The 16,352-nt window shown below is 39.3% G+C and overlaps 1 protein-coding gene across 3 annotated transcripts in view; it reads right to left on the reverse strand.

Annotated features, from left to right (window-relative positions):
- Nucleotides 1–2,550: 2,550 nt before the first annotated feature.
- LOC126108618 (uncharacterized) overlaps nt 2,551–16,352 on the reverse strand; it is a 98,585-nt gene continuing 84,783 nt past the window's right edge. For all 3 annotated transcript variants that reach the window (XM_049913929.1, XM_049913928.1, XM_049913930.1), the window contains 2 exons: nt 4,208–4,287; nt 2,551–4,061 (listed from right to left, as the gene is read on the reverse strand). In XM_049913929.1, the coding sequence (XP_049769886.1) occupies nt 4,034–4,061; nt 4,208–4,287 (108 nt within the window). In that variant the 3' untranslated portion in view covers nt 2,551–4,033. The remainder of the gene's footprint in view (nt 4,062–4,207; nt 4,288–16,352) is intronic.

Below are 16,352 nucleotides of genomic sequence, written 5' to 3' on the forward strand. Positions count from 1 at the left end.
ACAGTTTTTCATCTAATTTATTACCTAGCCTCATCTCAAGGTATGATTTCAGAACCTCACAAGTTTCCCAAATCTATTTCTTTAGCTCTTCTACTAATTTTGCATTACTATTTTCTGGCTTGGTTGTACTCTCTTGTTTTTGAAGCATTTCACTATTAAGGTGATTGCCTTGAGCCATAATATTATGTTTTACTATTACAACTTCACAAGAAAAACTGCTATCTTCATTCCATGTCCATCAGGGGTTATTTTTGTAGTCATTCACTTTCTGTGGGTCTGTAAAGTCATGGTGCAGTTATGAACGCTTGTTGTGGCTAACAGAAGCCAAATGAAAGATTGGAACTTGCACTACACTGGACAGTATAGCAAAGAGTTTCTGTAGTATGATGTTCAATGATGTGTGTGTATGTAAGTCATGAAGCAACCCAACAAACTGGTTACCAGCAGCAGCTGATCAGGCCATGTCAGTCGAGATGATGATACAAAGAAAAGTTTAGTGTACTTCATAGCTTGCTTAATCTGAATCTGTGAACGATGTTCAACTTGAATATCATCACATGTACAACAAAGAGCCACCACTTATAAAAAACCATTAATTAGTGGGATACCCAGTTACAGGAGACTGGCAGTTTTTTGATGAACCATGTTCTGGTAGGCATTCACTACGCCCCGAGTCCGTAGAAGCTGTACAAGTTAGCTAACTAATGAGAACCAAAAAATCTGGTGTGTCTAGCATTGATAATTAGACCTAAAAAAAAGATCAGTTCATAAGGTCTAAAAAAAGATCATCTTTTTAGGGTTACAAATTGTGGTTGTTGCACAGTATCAAACTGACTGATAGGTCCAAACGATTGAAGTTAATTACAGAATGCTTGAGATCGGTTATGATGAACAATTTATGAAGGAGATTGTGTACAGCAATGAGGCACATTCCATGTCTGTCATATTCATCACTGTTCATCAGAATATGGGCTTCAGAAAATCCTTGTGCCTACACTGAACACAAGGTCAACACATGGTGTGACCTGATGCGTAAGTTTTAGGCCAATTTTTCTACGTGGAGCAGACTATGATGTCAACAACTACCTTGACATGTTGCATTGAATGCAGTGGCAGTGCCACAATTTCCAGAAGGTATCATTTCTATTTACCAAATTTAATATCACTTTTCCATTATAGTACTCCCTGCACAAAGTCACTTCATTTAATGTGTAGCAAACATCAACAATTAATTTCTTTACTCTATTCACCAAAACAAACAAATTTACCTTAAAATATATTAACCACAGCCCACCCTAAGATAAGAACTGTGTGCTGGTGATGAGTTGCATGCTGGTGTGCTGCAGACACATCACATCAAGCAGCTGTCACAGGCTGCTGTTGTAGCGTGGCTGGCAACCAAAAACTGTGTGGTGCCGTAGGCTGCATGCCGAGTCGAGAGGCGGACACAATGTTTGTAGACTGCCATCCTGTCACCACTCTTCTTCACGGAACTCACCACAACATCTACCTTATTGTAACACCAACTGTATAAGGATTGTAGACCTTTTTCTTTTGTCACACATTTACAATCCTTAGCGATGGACTTTTGTTACTATGATCAACTGTGCTCTTCTGTTTAACCTTTATTAGCGCCCTTCTTTTACTTCCCAAATTCTTGGCAATTTGTTCTCCCTATTTCTTTACCAATTCTTCTTATCTGTTTATACTACCTGTCTACAGCTAAATGTTCCATTGTTGATGTCAGTAGCCCTTAGCAACTGTACTTCTCCTTGGATATAAAAGGATAATCTTTCTTAAATTGATGTTCTTTTTTGATTTTCCACTCTCCTACTACCATACTTCCTTTCTCCTGGCCTATATTGTCAACATATGCAACTTGGTTTGGGTCTTAGTTTGTCCTCAGACTGGATGTGTGAGTATCATGTTCACACACAGGGAGGTTCACACACAAAGGCTATAGAAGTTTCTTTACTCCTTGAATTCCATATATGCTCACACAACAAAACTTCTCTGAATATACAGTCACCTATATTATTTATTACAGGATCCACAGCTGGTCCTGCTATTCACTTCCAGCTTCTCTTCTTCTTTGTGCCTTGATGGGGACCCCTACTTCAACAATTTAAGAAATACACTAAAAAGAGAGGTCAATTCTGATCTAGCACCTCAAACATCTCTTTCCACTTAAAACATGTATTCTCTCATCTGTTAAGAATACCACTTGGTCATATTACGTCATCTAGTCTTGCAGACCTTAATTTAAATATTTGCCTCCACCTCAAGTACTTGTTCCATAGCAAGATCAACAACAACAAGAACAAGAACAACTGGAGAAGATATCAAAGATACATTTTTACGTTTTTAATTCAAGTCTTATGTCTTCTCCATGAACATTTCTCATGACACTTTCCACTTGTGGCTGTACAGAACAACAAACGCCCACTACAGCAGATGGAGACATGCGCTGACTGTCCACTTCCACCAGACGGGCAGCTCTGCACAAACAGAAAGCCTAGCGGCAGTCTACAGCTCTCAATCATTCTCCCTTCATTTAAAACTTTTCTCTTTATTCACATGGATATTTTCATCTCTTGCAGAGCCTAAGAGATGTACATTGGCATTTTCCATTCTAAATGACACGTAACACTAACAGTAGCACTATCTCCATTTGCCTACATGTTCTTTTTTATTATTTCTTTTTTAGTGCCATTATTAATTGCAACTGGGAAAGAGATCAGTACATGTCAAGCATGTCTGACAAACATATCACTAACAAAACATTTCATTGAGACCTGTAAAGATAAACCAGGCAGCCCGAAATGGCTAACATGTACCAATATTTTTCCCAGTTGCATTTGGTAATGGCTCAAAAGCCTAAATTTGGGAAATAATTAAAAAAAACACACACACACAGGCAGATGGTGGTAGTGTCATCATTTTAAAACTTTATTATGACTTTGGTACAAGAGTTGAAAACTGAATAACAATAAGCTGTTTGAGTGTTCCAAGAAGAACCAAAAGTAATAGAAGTGGTTTGTTTGCAAAGCACTTTCAGTTTCAAGAAAACGGTTGCCTACTCCTTTGGTTACAGTGTAAATATTGTAACCTTTGCATTCTACAAACAATTAATGCTGAATATCACCACTGCAGAAAAAAACAAATTGCTACTTACCATAAAGAAGACACATTAACTTGCATATTAATTATGCCTGTCTGCAACTTAACGTGTCTCCTTTACAGTGAGTAGCAATCTATCTTTTCCTAAATTGTTGATATTCCTACCTGGAGTTTCCATTCTTTAATTAGTTCCAAATGGAATACAAGAACTTATATGCCACAAGTGATCAAAGAAATCAGAAAAAACAACAGAATAATAGCCAGAAATATTTTAATAATTGTGGCATTTCAGCCATGAAATTGATAATTCAATACTTTTTACATCATCAAACGTCGTTAATATCAAATATGCAAGACCAAAGGGAATTAAAAATACCATCAAGTTGCTAAAAGCAGCAATATTTTTCTATGATAGTGTTTCTAGCAGATTAGTAAAATCTTGTGAAAGGTTGATACAATTAACCTTGAGCCTCATCCATAATCAGTCCTCAACTCAAACAAAATTTGCTAAATACTTTTGAGTTTCACATGTAGCAGCCACCATATACCCTTATGAATGAAAACCTAGCAGAACTAAAAACAACCAAAATAATCCTGCTGGTATATTTTGTGACCTTACTGAAGCCTTTTACGTAACTAAATGGTTCAATTTTGTGGAACAAATCTGCAAATTTACTTCACAATGAACAGCTAACTGCATGTTCAGAAATGGTTCAAATGGCTCTAAGCATTATGGGACTTGACATCTGAGGTCATCAGACCCCTATACTTAGAACTACTTAAACCTAACTAACCTAAGGACATCACACACATCCATGCCTGAGGCAGGATTCGAACCTGCGACCATAGCAGCTGCGTGGTTCCGTACTGAAGCGCCTAGAACCGCACGGCCACAGCGGGCGGCCCACATGTTCTAAGGTGAGTTTTCGGCTTCAAAGGACCTGATGACAAGTCATATACTACTTATTCACAAAAAAGAGAAATATGAAATCAGTTAAATATCAATGTAATCTACATTTTGAATGTGACAAAAGGCAGTCATTGTAAGCAACATATCAGAAACAAGTGAAATTTCAAACATGCTTACTTGTTCTCCACAGATCCCTGAATGCAGAGATCAAATTCATCTGTCAAAACACACCACCACCTTTCAAAGGTCATCACTTTCTGGAAATAGAGGAAAGATAAGTCTTAATTATTGCATAAAGTATATCATTGATCTAAGTTTTATTTATACAGTGATCATTTCTTACTCATGCAATTAGTTGCACAACCAAGTCTCTTTTCTTTGCTGCACTAAATGGATGGAATAATTGTACTGAGATAATCAGAGTTGGTTTAAGGCCAAAGTGACTCAAGTGACCATTTGCAGCACTGCTGGTGTTGGTTATGCAAAAATAATCAGTTTCTATGCTCACTAGATTTAGATTTATTTTTAAAGGTCTTACCAAGCTATGGTAAGTAATGTACGAGGCAAGGAGTGAAAGGAAGAGGGGTGAAAAGGGGAGGGGGGTGCTAAATGTTATGCCACTTGCGTGGGAAAATGTTTTTGAAATAGCACTGGAGATAACACATATGAATAAACAATACTGGAGCATTATTTTACAATGTTTTCAGTGCAGTGCCCCCCCCTCCCCCCCCCCCACACACACACACAATTTTTTACTAGCACCCCCCCCCCCCACACACACACACACAAACACACAAACACACACATTTTTTCACTAGCACACAATATTTTTTATAAATGAAATTTCTTACCGGAATACAACAAATTGAAAAAAAATATGTGTTACGTCTTCTTCTTCTTAAAACATTCAAACAAATAATGGTCTATTTACTAACACACTCCTTTACTTTTATCTTGTACACTCAGGGTGGCTACATAAACATGCTATTTACAGAACTCTTTTTTTAACTGTGACATCCCTCGGATATTGACTGTAACCTGCATAGGACTGAGAGCTTCATAAAAAACAGATGGTGTTCTTCCAAGTTCCAACCAGTTACTAAACTGCTGAACAGGTGATAGTATGAAGCATGAAGGCTTTCTGCTACAACTGTGGGAATGTGCAAAAAAAAAAAAAACATAGCTACAATTAAATTGCAAAATAAGTAAGTCTCTTTTATTGCAAATTGTTTGCCTTTTAAGCAAACTTAGTCTAAATCAATCACAATGGCATACACATTGACATATGAATAGCCACATAAAGCAACAAAATTACTATCCTAGCAGCTGTCCTGTTTTGGAAACCATTAACAACGAGCTATCTCAATAAAAGCGATTTTCCTTGTGGCAATCAGCATAGGATGGTTTTTGTGATAGTAGTGATAAAATAATCTGGTATTTGTGATCAAACAATTTGGTATGTGGAACATCAGCTCCTACAGAAACTGTGTACCTCTTTTTACAGAAAACACCACAATTGCAACCACAAAAGCAATGGGGTAAATTTTGTCTTGGTGCTATCTTACAAGATTCGGGAGTGGGTCAAGAGGCAGGAAACTGCTTGATAAACAGGAAGAAAATAACATCTAAGGCCTAAGATGTAACTTCCAAATGCTTCAGGATAATGTGTCAGACTTAGTTACATTTTATATGAACAATGATTAACATGGGAATGCTATATTGCTACTCATCATATAGACGCAGCATTGAGTTACATTTTTTACAAACAATGAATAACATTAGTATGGGAAGAATATATTTCTATTCATCACACAGAGGCTGTGCTGAGCCACAGAGAGGCAAAATGAGAAGCCTGCTAAAATATTAAAGCTTTCAGACAAAGTCCTTCTGCATTAAAACACACACACACACACACACACACACACACACACACACACACACACACACACACACACACATTCACCCTAGCATAGCTCGCACACACATGACCACTGCCTCAGAGTACTAGAGTTCAACTGCGACTGTGACTGCATCTGCGTCTGATGAAACAGCAATCTGCTTGGATGGGGCGGTGTATGAAGACATAGGTTGTGGAAGGGAGAGGGTGGACTATCAGCTTACGGGTGGGGAATGATGCTGGTGCTGCCTGTGAGACTATCCAAGTGGGTTGCTAGAAGCAGCATCAAGAGACTGTGCTGGAAGAGTGTGGAAATGGGGAAGAGGAAAGGGAGGGTACAGAAGTACAGAAGAGGGAAAGAACTTCTAGGTGCATTGGCAAGATAGGTATTGCAGTGGGAGCTGGGAAGGGGGTAGGCAGGTGGAAGAATGGAAGGTGGAGGTGAGGGGGCATTCATGAACAATGGATATATTGTAGGAAGATTTCCCTGCTTGTTAGCCTGTTAGTAGTCATGCCCATGTAGAATGCGGCACAGTGTTTGTAACTAAGTTTGTAGATCTCGCAGCTGCTTACACAGGTGGTCCTGCCTTGGATGGGGTAAGAGAGGCCAGTGATATGATTGTAGTAGGTGGTAACAGAATGATGTATGGGACAGGTCTTGCATCTGAGTCTATTGCATAGATATGAGGCATGTACCAAGGAGTTGGGAACTGGGGCAGACTAGGGATGGACAAGTATATTTCGTATGTTGGGTGGGTGGTGGAATATCACTGTGGGAGGGATGGGGAGGATATTTGTCATTTCAGTTTTGACTGTCTCCTAACCTGTCCTAAAATATCCTCACTACTGTCTTCCCCAACCCTCCCATAATGATATCTTTTTGCCCACCAGTCCTAGACAATACTCTTATCCATCACTACTCCTCTCTTTCTCCTAGCCCCTTGCCTCAAGACTTATATCCCTGCAACAGACCCAGAAGCCATATCTACTCCAGTCCTATGACTGGCATCTCCTATTTGATCAAAGGCAGAGCCACCTGTGAAAACAGCCATATGATCTACCAAATAAGCGGTAACATCTGTGGCACATTCTATGTGGGCACGACCACTAACAAGCTATCTGTTTGCATGAAAAAGCTACTTTGTAAAAGGGGAGAAAGGGATAATGTGACCAATTTTAGACCCATTTGTATGCCAATAGTGTTTGCTTAAGTTATTGAAAAGGCTGTGTATGTAAGGATAATTGATCATTTTATTTCACATAATTTGCTATCAAATGTCCAGATCAGTTTTAGAAGTGGTTTAATAACTGAAAATGCTATATTCTCTTTTCTTTCTGACATACTGGATGGATTAAACAAATGGTTTCGAGCACTAGCCATCTATTTTTAATCAACTAAGGTGTTCAGTTGTGTTGATCACAAAATATTGATACAGAAGTTAGACCATTACAGAATACAGGTAGTAGCTCACAGCTGGTTCACTTCTTCCCCAACCCCTACCCTACTATCCCTCCCACTCCTCAACCTGTGCCGCCTCCTTTTACATGTCTCTCACTCCAGCAGTTGTTGCTCATGTCAAACACAGTCACCGTCGGGCCTTAATAACCACAGACAGTAGCCGTGTGTGTGTGTGTGTGTGTATGTGTGTGTGTGTATGTGTGTGTGTGTGTGTGAGAGAGAGAGAGAGAGAGAGAGAGAGAGAGAGTTCTACTTCTGAGGAAGGACTTTTTAGGAGATTGTGCATACTTCCAGTGTCCTTTTCATTGTGCTGGCCCACAACTCGATGACTCTGCTACATTACGAGTAGAAATCTATCCTCTATATTATTGTTCTTACATCCCGGACCTTCCATTGATCAATCAATAATATTTGTAACTATACAAGCTCTCAGGTAATGTAGTTACCATTAACAAAAAGTTATATCAAATGAGTATGTGAAGCAACTACCAGACCGCATTAAATGAAACAACTGAACACATACACTTGACAGCACAAAAAGTTCCCCACCCTTAAGAATTCTAAGCCTTGTCATATGCATGATTTGACAACACAGGATGCAGAAACTGTAAGATGTAGACATTGTCTTTCGCTTGAGTTGTTAGAGTGTTGTACCACTCGTGGTCTAGCGGTAAATGCCATGCAATGTAGATGCACAGTTGTATGCTCCAGTCTATTCATTCCTTTATTTTTTAACTGCAGTTTGACTGCCTGCTAAAAGTGTGAACCTGATGAAACCTCAAAGGTAATCTGCTTCACTTTCTAACCACACAGTAATAACAAAAGAGCCTTTGGCTGCATCAAGATCACAACAGTTTATGCTTAAACATTTCCTCACCCTACATAACCACTGCAACCCAGCTGCTCACCACCAGGCATCTGACACTGGTTGTGGTCCGAACAGATGAATGTGGTGCATCTGCGTTTGGAGTACATTTATGCTCTCACACTGATAAGCATGAAATTATTTACTAGCATAGTTGGATTTTCTGCAGTAAATAACTTTAGTAAATCAAGTGAACATGGAGCTACATAAAAGGTATGAGTGTACACTCCTGGAAATGGAAAAAAGAACACATTGACACCGGTGTGTCAGACCCACCATACTTGCTCCGGACACTGCGAGAGGGCTGTACAAGCAATGATCACACGCACGGCACAGCGGACACACCAGGAACCGCGGTGTTGGCCGTCGAATGGCACTAGCTGCGCAGCATTTGTGCACCGCCGCCGTCAGTGTCAGCCAGTTTGCCGTGGCATACGGAGCTCCATCGCAGTCTTTAACACTGGTAGCATGCCGCGACAGCGTGGACGTGAACCGTATGTGCAGTTGACGGACTTTGAGCGAGGGCGTATAGTGGGCATGCGGGAGGCCGGGTGGACGTACCGCCGAATTGCTCAACACGTGGGGCGTGAGGTCTCCACAGTACATCGATGTTGTCGCCAGTGGTCGGCGGAAGGTGCACATGCCCGTCGACCTGGGACCGGACCGCAGCGACGCGCGGATGCACGCCAAGACCGTAGGATCCTACGCAGTGCCGTAGGGGACCGCACCGCCACTTCCCAGCAAATTAGGGACACTGTTGCTCCTGGGGTATCGGCGAGGACCATTCGCAACCGTCTCCATGAAGCTGGGCTACGGTCCCGCACACCGTTAGGCCGTCTTCCGCTCACGCCCCAACATCGTGCAGCCCGCCTCCAGTGGTGTCGCGACAGGCGTGAATGGACGGACGAATGGAGACGTGTCGTCTTCAGCGATGAGAGTCGCTTCTGCCTTGGTGCCAATGATGGTCGTATGCGTGTTTGGCGCCGTGCAGGTGAGCGCCACAATCAGGACTGCATACGACCGAGGCACACAGGGCCAACACCCGGCATCATGGTGTGGGGAGCGATCTCCTACACTGGCCGTACACCACTGGTGATCGTCGAGGGGACACTGAATAGTGCACGGTACATCCAAACCGTCATCGAACCCATCGTTCTACCATTCCTAGACCGGCAAGGGAACTTGCTGTTCCAACAGGACAATGCACGTCCGCATGTATCCCGTGCCACCCAACGTGCTCTAGAAGGTGTAAGTCAACTACCCTGGCCAGCAAGATCTCCGGATCTGTCCCCCATTGAGCATGTTTGGGACTGGATGAAGCGTCGTCTCACGCGGTCTGCACGTCCAGCACGAACGCTGGTCCAACTGAGGCGCCAGGTGGAAATGGCATGGCAAGCCGTTCCACAGGCCTACATCCAGCATCTCTACGATCGTCTCCATGGGAGAATAGCAGCCTGCATTGCTGCGGAAGGTGGATATACACTGTACTAGTGCCGACATTGTGCATGTTCTGTTGCCTGTGTCTATGTGCCTGTGGTTCTGTCAGTGTGATCATGTGATGTATCTGACCCCAGGAATGTGTCAATAAAGTTTCCCCTTCCTGGGACAATGAATTCACGGTGTTCTTATTTCAATTTCCAGGAGTGTATTTATCAACTGTCATTTTCTAATTTAAAATTCTAGTATTTGACTTGCAGTTATGAACTGGATTTTTCATAATTTGATCTTTTTAACATTGTTTATGCATTATAAACTAAGTAGCACGAGGAAGATATCTAATATATGTGACATACTGTTTGCTGTGGGTTTAACAGAGGGGTGAATGCACCTTGAAGCATTTGTGTGAAGTGTGGAACGATATTAGGAAAACCAAATCAGAAAAGCATTTTCTTGTTTCTTTCATTCTGGCATGAATGAATTTCCACATTCATGAAGTTTCAATAATTGACATATGTGATGAACTGTTACCATTTAACTTTCGTGCAACATTTGCATTCAACTGCCAAAGTTAAGAAGTCAATAGTAGAAGTACTACATGCCATAATTAACAGCAACAAAAATCAAACTGGTGTATATTACTGCATTTTGGTTTCAGTGTCATCAGTTCACTCATAGAGCTTCCCTATGCCATAGCTATCAACATTGAGAAGATGCTGTTATAAAAGACATGGCAAATATGAAGGCTCCTTCACCTGTCAGTTAACTCCAAAATGAAAAATATGTCTGAAGTGTTAGACCCTTTCCTCTTGTATCTATTTCATAACACTTCAACAATATTCATAAGATTCAACTACACACAATCCAGTTCATAACTACACATCAAATATTGGAAGTTCAAATAAGAAAATGGCAACTGATAAATATATTCACAATAACCTACACCTGTGTAACTGCATGGTGTCCACCCCATTTATCAAAGTTATTTCATGCGGAGAATCAAACTAAGCAAAGAAACAATTTAAATGCGAGAGCAGCAAGGTGCCAAAAATACGTCGCAATGAGCTCAACTGGTCAGATGATGGCTGGCATCAAGAGACCAGTGGCAGATGGCTGGTTGCTGCTCTATGGAAAGAAAACTCTCGACTATAATCTATTCCGATCTTGATGCAGCCATGAGCTCTTGCACAGAAGATTAGAAAGTGAAGCAAATTATCCCTGAGTTTCTATCAGACTGATACATTAAGTACACAGCCGAAATGTTGTTAAAAAATAAAAGAATGAGAGGACTTAAACTCTCAACTATGCATCTACATTGCGCGACATTTACTACCAGATACAACACTGTAACAGCTCGAGTGGAAGACAACATTTCCTCCAACACATACACATACTATAGTGTTGCCAGATTGTGCAGACGGCCAGACTTAGAATTCTTAGAGGACAACTAGTTTTTGTGCAGTCAAATGTAAACAATAGGTTTATCTGGGCTTGCCCAACTTATACAATACAGTATTACAGAAAAAGTATTCAGTATTATATTTACAGACTGCAAGAATGAAAGACGTAAGCAAGATGTAGACAACATTTTAAAAACCCAATATGTCTGATAATGTTAGTAATCTTCCAACGTGTTGAGATGCCTCAGATCACCAGTTATTTTGGCTACAGAGAATGTTGCTGTCTTCAGCTGATTTCTGTGGGATGGACTGTTACACAACTGTGTGGGTAAAAATTTAGCTGTCTATTGTGTTGAAACTAAATGAAACACCACACATCTGCAGGATATGTGCAACAAGGAGTGGGAACCAACTGCTGAATGAAAACTACCTCAGTATGTAAGCCATCTTGAAATACAAACTGTGGTTGGTTAAGTATCCCATAATGAAGGAAAGAAAAAAAGTTCTTGTCCTGGCACAGAGTTGACAATGATATGAAGAAAAGTTTGTTTGTCGTTATGCTGAATAACATATGTGTGAATAGTTCTATGTTCTAGATTTGACCAATTTCTTTTTACATGGTGAGTTAATTGTGAGCAAGTTTTACCATGCATTCATACTATTGATTCACCTCAATAGGTAATTAATTCCCTACCTTCAGTGTGGATGTACACTTACATTCAACCTCCAGTGGGAATATAAAATCAGCGAGAAAGTACAACATGGACAGGGACTGCTGATTGGTGCCACTGAGTGGCAGTGAGAGTCTGCTGGGGAGCACGATGAGGTAGTCTGCGTTTTTGCAATAAACACTGTGTCCAGGTGGCATTGCAGTTAATGTGACTGCCTAGTAACCAGAAGATCATGAGTTTGAGTCCCTCTACAGCACGCAATTTCACTCATCGCTGCTGACTCTGTGTAAAGTCTCGATGCAGCTAATATCATTAGTCCCTTCCCTTTCTCTGCCTTCCTCTCCCTCCAACTACAATTGCTGTCATAGCTGTGGATTCAGTGTGGTGTGTGTTCTTCCAGAAATGTCCAAAACAATAGACACCATGCTCATATAATAACTGAAAGTACTTCCTCAGGCTTCACTACGTCGGAAAAACCAGAAGAAGAAGAAAATGAAAGTTATATTTTTAGGTAATGCCTGCTGAAATGGTTATCAGGGGGATGACACACAATCCCCATGTGTGACGTTTTCTTTATTTTACACTGACAGTACCATATTAAGTGGTGTTGGCCATTATGACATATTTTTTGTTTTAGGAGATTTCCTTCTGGTGGCACACAGTCCACCTGGTTTCACTTTGAATGATCCTCTGTTTATGTGGTTTGTTCTTCTTCAGTATTCTAGTGAGACAGTACTTAATCTTAACATCTACATTTGTCAAACCATTGGTCATACTTGCATAACCAGTTGATATTATCATTCACATGCTCAGTAGTTGTAGCTGACAAGCTATGGAAGATATACAATTGTGCAGATGTTTCAGCTGTCGATCTGCACCTTCCCCAACATGCTGTGGTTGTCCACAACAAAGACTCCATAACTATTGTTGTCCTCCCCAACCACGCCATCTGCACAGCAGCTATGGTCTAGGTTATTTTGTGTGCACTGAGTAAGACTTCAGGAAGTATTGTAAGGTATTAGAACAAAGGTGACTGACTCGTTTATCCAATGAACCTTCAGTACCTTCAAAGCCACCATAAGGGTGACTCTTCAAATTACGGACCAATTTCATACACTTTCCTGCTCAAGGAAGTACCAAGATCATTGTGAAATGTAGAAGAGACCATTCTCACCTACGGGAAGAATGCAGTTTTCAACATGTGATTTGATCACATAGTGTAAATATTTGAACAAACTATCTGTTGAGAATATATATCATACATAAGCTTCAGCATATACACATGTAAGAAATAAGCAATTCAATCTAGGCTCAATGCTTCAATGAGGAGTATTCAAAGGAACATTCATTGCTGTGTAACAAATGAAAAGTATGCAAACAGCTTTAAGGTATTACAAACAATGTCTGAAATTTATTTAATCATCCTGTGAGATGCCGTAGTCTTCTTACACTGTCAAAATGAAAGCTTATGACAGGAATATAGCACCAGATCTAAATTTGTGCTCCGTTTTATGTCTGTAATTGATTTTCTAATTTATTTTGACAATTTATTGTTAATATCTTTTGTTACAGTATGAAATCAGTAATTGTTTTGTGGCTTAGATTCTCTTGCTGACTTACAAACGAATATAAATTCTGTACTAATTATAAACATTTGCAAAAAGAATCACAAGGATTCTTGAAGTATTTATTTGGTTCTATTTGAAAATATATTAACAAATCCAGCCCTTCATTAATTCCAAAGTAATTAACAGGTTTGTAAAAAAGTATTGTTTCTATATCTATATCTGTTAATTTCATCATTTAAACAAATAATTCAGCTTAACCCCTGTGTAGAACAAACTGTTAAAAAGAACCAATTTTTCAATGTATTCAGTTAATTTAATGATTTATGTTTTAATTGTAACTTCTGCAACTTAAACACTGAACAACATGTAGTTTCAGTGCCTATTACTGAGATGATGTATAAAGGCCCAATTTTTGGTCCTGAGACAATCAGTCCACAGGCGATTTTCAGATGAGAAACCTGTGCTGGTTAGGACAACAACAATGCATCAACTTAACTGTGAAATATGTGTAATAGATCATGTGTTAAAACAATGACAGTGTTTATTCAATATGTAGCATATTATTCTGCAATAACTGTGTGATCAAGTTTTTACTGCTCATAGGTGTTCAAACTGATGTTTGCCTGAATACTATTAATGAGGTTCATCGAAAGTTAAGCAACAGTGCACTGGCCATATTAACTGTGTTTATTGGCAGGTCATGAACAGTGAAAGTAAAGAACTAGGAACGCAACTGTGCACCTGTTGGCTACATTATTTACAGTAGTCAGTGTTGAAATTCCACTCCCCATTTTTCAGTCGGTAACACAACGCAATATGTTGACACCAAGGACCATCAACAAACAAATAAAGCAGGTGAACATCATGTATAGTTCCCTTCTGGGTGATGATTATCGTAATTGGGCAAAATAAACTAGGACTCACGAACTATGAACACTAACTCAAGAACAGTTTAAAATACAGTGATTATAACGAAGGAAGTGCAACAGCAAATCAGCGAATGGGTTTCATGGCCACAGTATGACAGCAGCCAATCAGCTAGTGGGTTCTATGGAAGCAGCCATTGAGTACAGGAGCAGCAAATCAGCACGCACATAGACGCAGCTGTGCAGACGATGAATCGACATGATGATTACTGCTGCAACTGCAGCAGCAGAAGCAGCAGCAGCAGCAGCAGCAGCCGCAGAAGACGAGTGAATAAGAATAAGGTAGTTTCATAAAAAAAGTCATTTTATATTAAATTATGCATAATGAGTGGCCTTAACGAACAAGACAGTGTGATGAAAGAGAAGGGACAACAGGGAACTGGTTCTGTAAATGACATGCATGTAACTTTGTATGATGGGGACGAAAGCCCTATTGTAGATGAAACGATAAAAGCGTCATGTACACTGTATGGTGATGGAAGTGAAATGGATGAAAACAGTACTGAAGTGGATGAAATCATTAAGGTTAAGGGGGAGTAGTGAAAGTCAGCGAGGGCAACATGTTAGGGCAGACGAAAAATTGGAATCAATGTTAAAAGAAATTATGAGTAGTATGTGTATGAAAGAAGACATTATTAAGGTGGAAAAGAAAACTCATAGCATTAGAACTGACATGGTTAGCTTCGAGGACAAATTGGAGAAATAAATTAAAAAGGAGATTAAGGTAGTCAGCTCTAATCTTTCAGAATTAAATAAGAAGGTTGAAGCAGTAGCTAACGATTGTGATGAAAAGATAAAGAAAGTAGCACATAACATTAATGAGAAATTAACATTAATGAGTAGTAAATGTGTAGAAGACAGAAAGAAGCTTTGCGATGACTATAATAGGAGGGTGCAGTCTTCCAAAAAACAGCATAAAGATAAAGTCAAAGCAGCCAGGAAATTTTGTGCTGAAAACAGGGTTAAACTTGAACCAAATCAATCATATTAAAAATGATTTAGAAACAGACGTGGAAACCAAGTGTGCAGTAGTGGTAGAGGAAAAACTGGTAAAAGTAAATAATAATGTAGATTCCAAATTGGCTGATATGGAAAAAAAGATGTAAGAAATACAAAATCTAAAGTATAGAATATGTAGTGTCCCAATCAGAACTTCATTTGTTAGTTGTAACAAATTTAATAGTTTTGAACCATATGTTCAAGTGCATCCATAGGATCTCATTAGAAAATTTAATAATTTGCTTGAAACATGCAATCACAAGGAGAAAATGTCATTTGTGAGAGATTTTTTTAAAGGGGTAGCTCACGGGTGGGCAGCTCAGGTAGCTGATAGTTGTACTTCAGGCATAGTCCGTAACAATACAGGCAGTGTAGGAAAAAATGTTACCTTCATAGTCTCAGATGTTATTGAATTTAGTTTATATTTCTGCTCCAAGATACAGCCCTCCAAAAATGACGCTGTGCATACCATTTTGAGGATGTGAATTTTTGATAAAATTTTAAAATCTCTGGAACATTTCTAGATATTTTATTGATTTTTTTATTTGAAAGCTAACTGCTTTATGATTACAAAGAAATCCTCCATTTGGACTTATCTGACAAAGTTCTTTTACTATAGCATTCTGAACTTTTTTTATTTAATTTATGGAATTTTTTTTTTCAGAAATTCCAATCTGTAAAATTTTGATTTTTTTCTGTTGATTAGTACCATATTATTTTACATTCCCTGAAAAGGGGAGCCTCCACTTTTGAGTTGAACAGGTTTCACAAACAATTGAAATTTTTGCCTTACATAAAGCATGTTATATTATCACATTATCACATAACAGGCTCATAAAAATCAAAACCTACCCTTATTTAACAAAATTTTAGTAGTTTGAAAGACGAGTAAGAGACACATTTTTCAAGCATTTTAAATGATTCCAAAACGTATGTGAAAGGTCCTAAGACCAAAAAGTTTCAATTTATATAACTTATGTGTACTCTGTTTTGTACCGAAATTAGCCAGTTAATGAACTAAAAATGTGTTCCAGTGCTTCAGTATCTTCCTTTAATATAGAGTGATGCCTTCCTGTTGAACCAATAGGAACTGGAGCACT

This window comes from Schistocerca cancellata, chromosome 11 (assembly GCF_023864275.1).
Source record: "Schistocerca cancellata isolate TAMUIC-IGC-003103 chromosome 11, iqSchCanc2.1, whole genome shotgun sequence".
Lineage (NCBI taxonomy): Eukaryota > Metazoa > Arthropoda > Insecta > Orthoptera > Acrididae > Schistocerca > Schistocerca cancellata.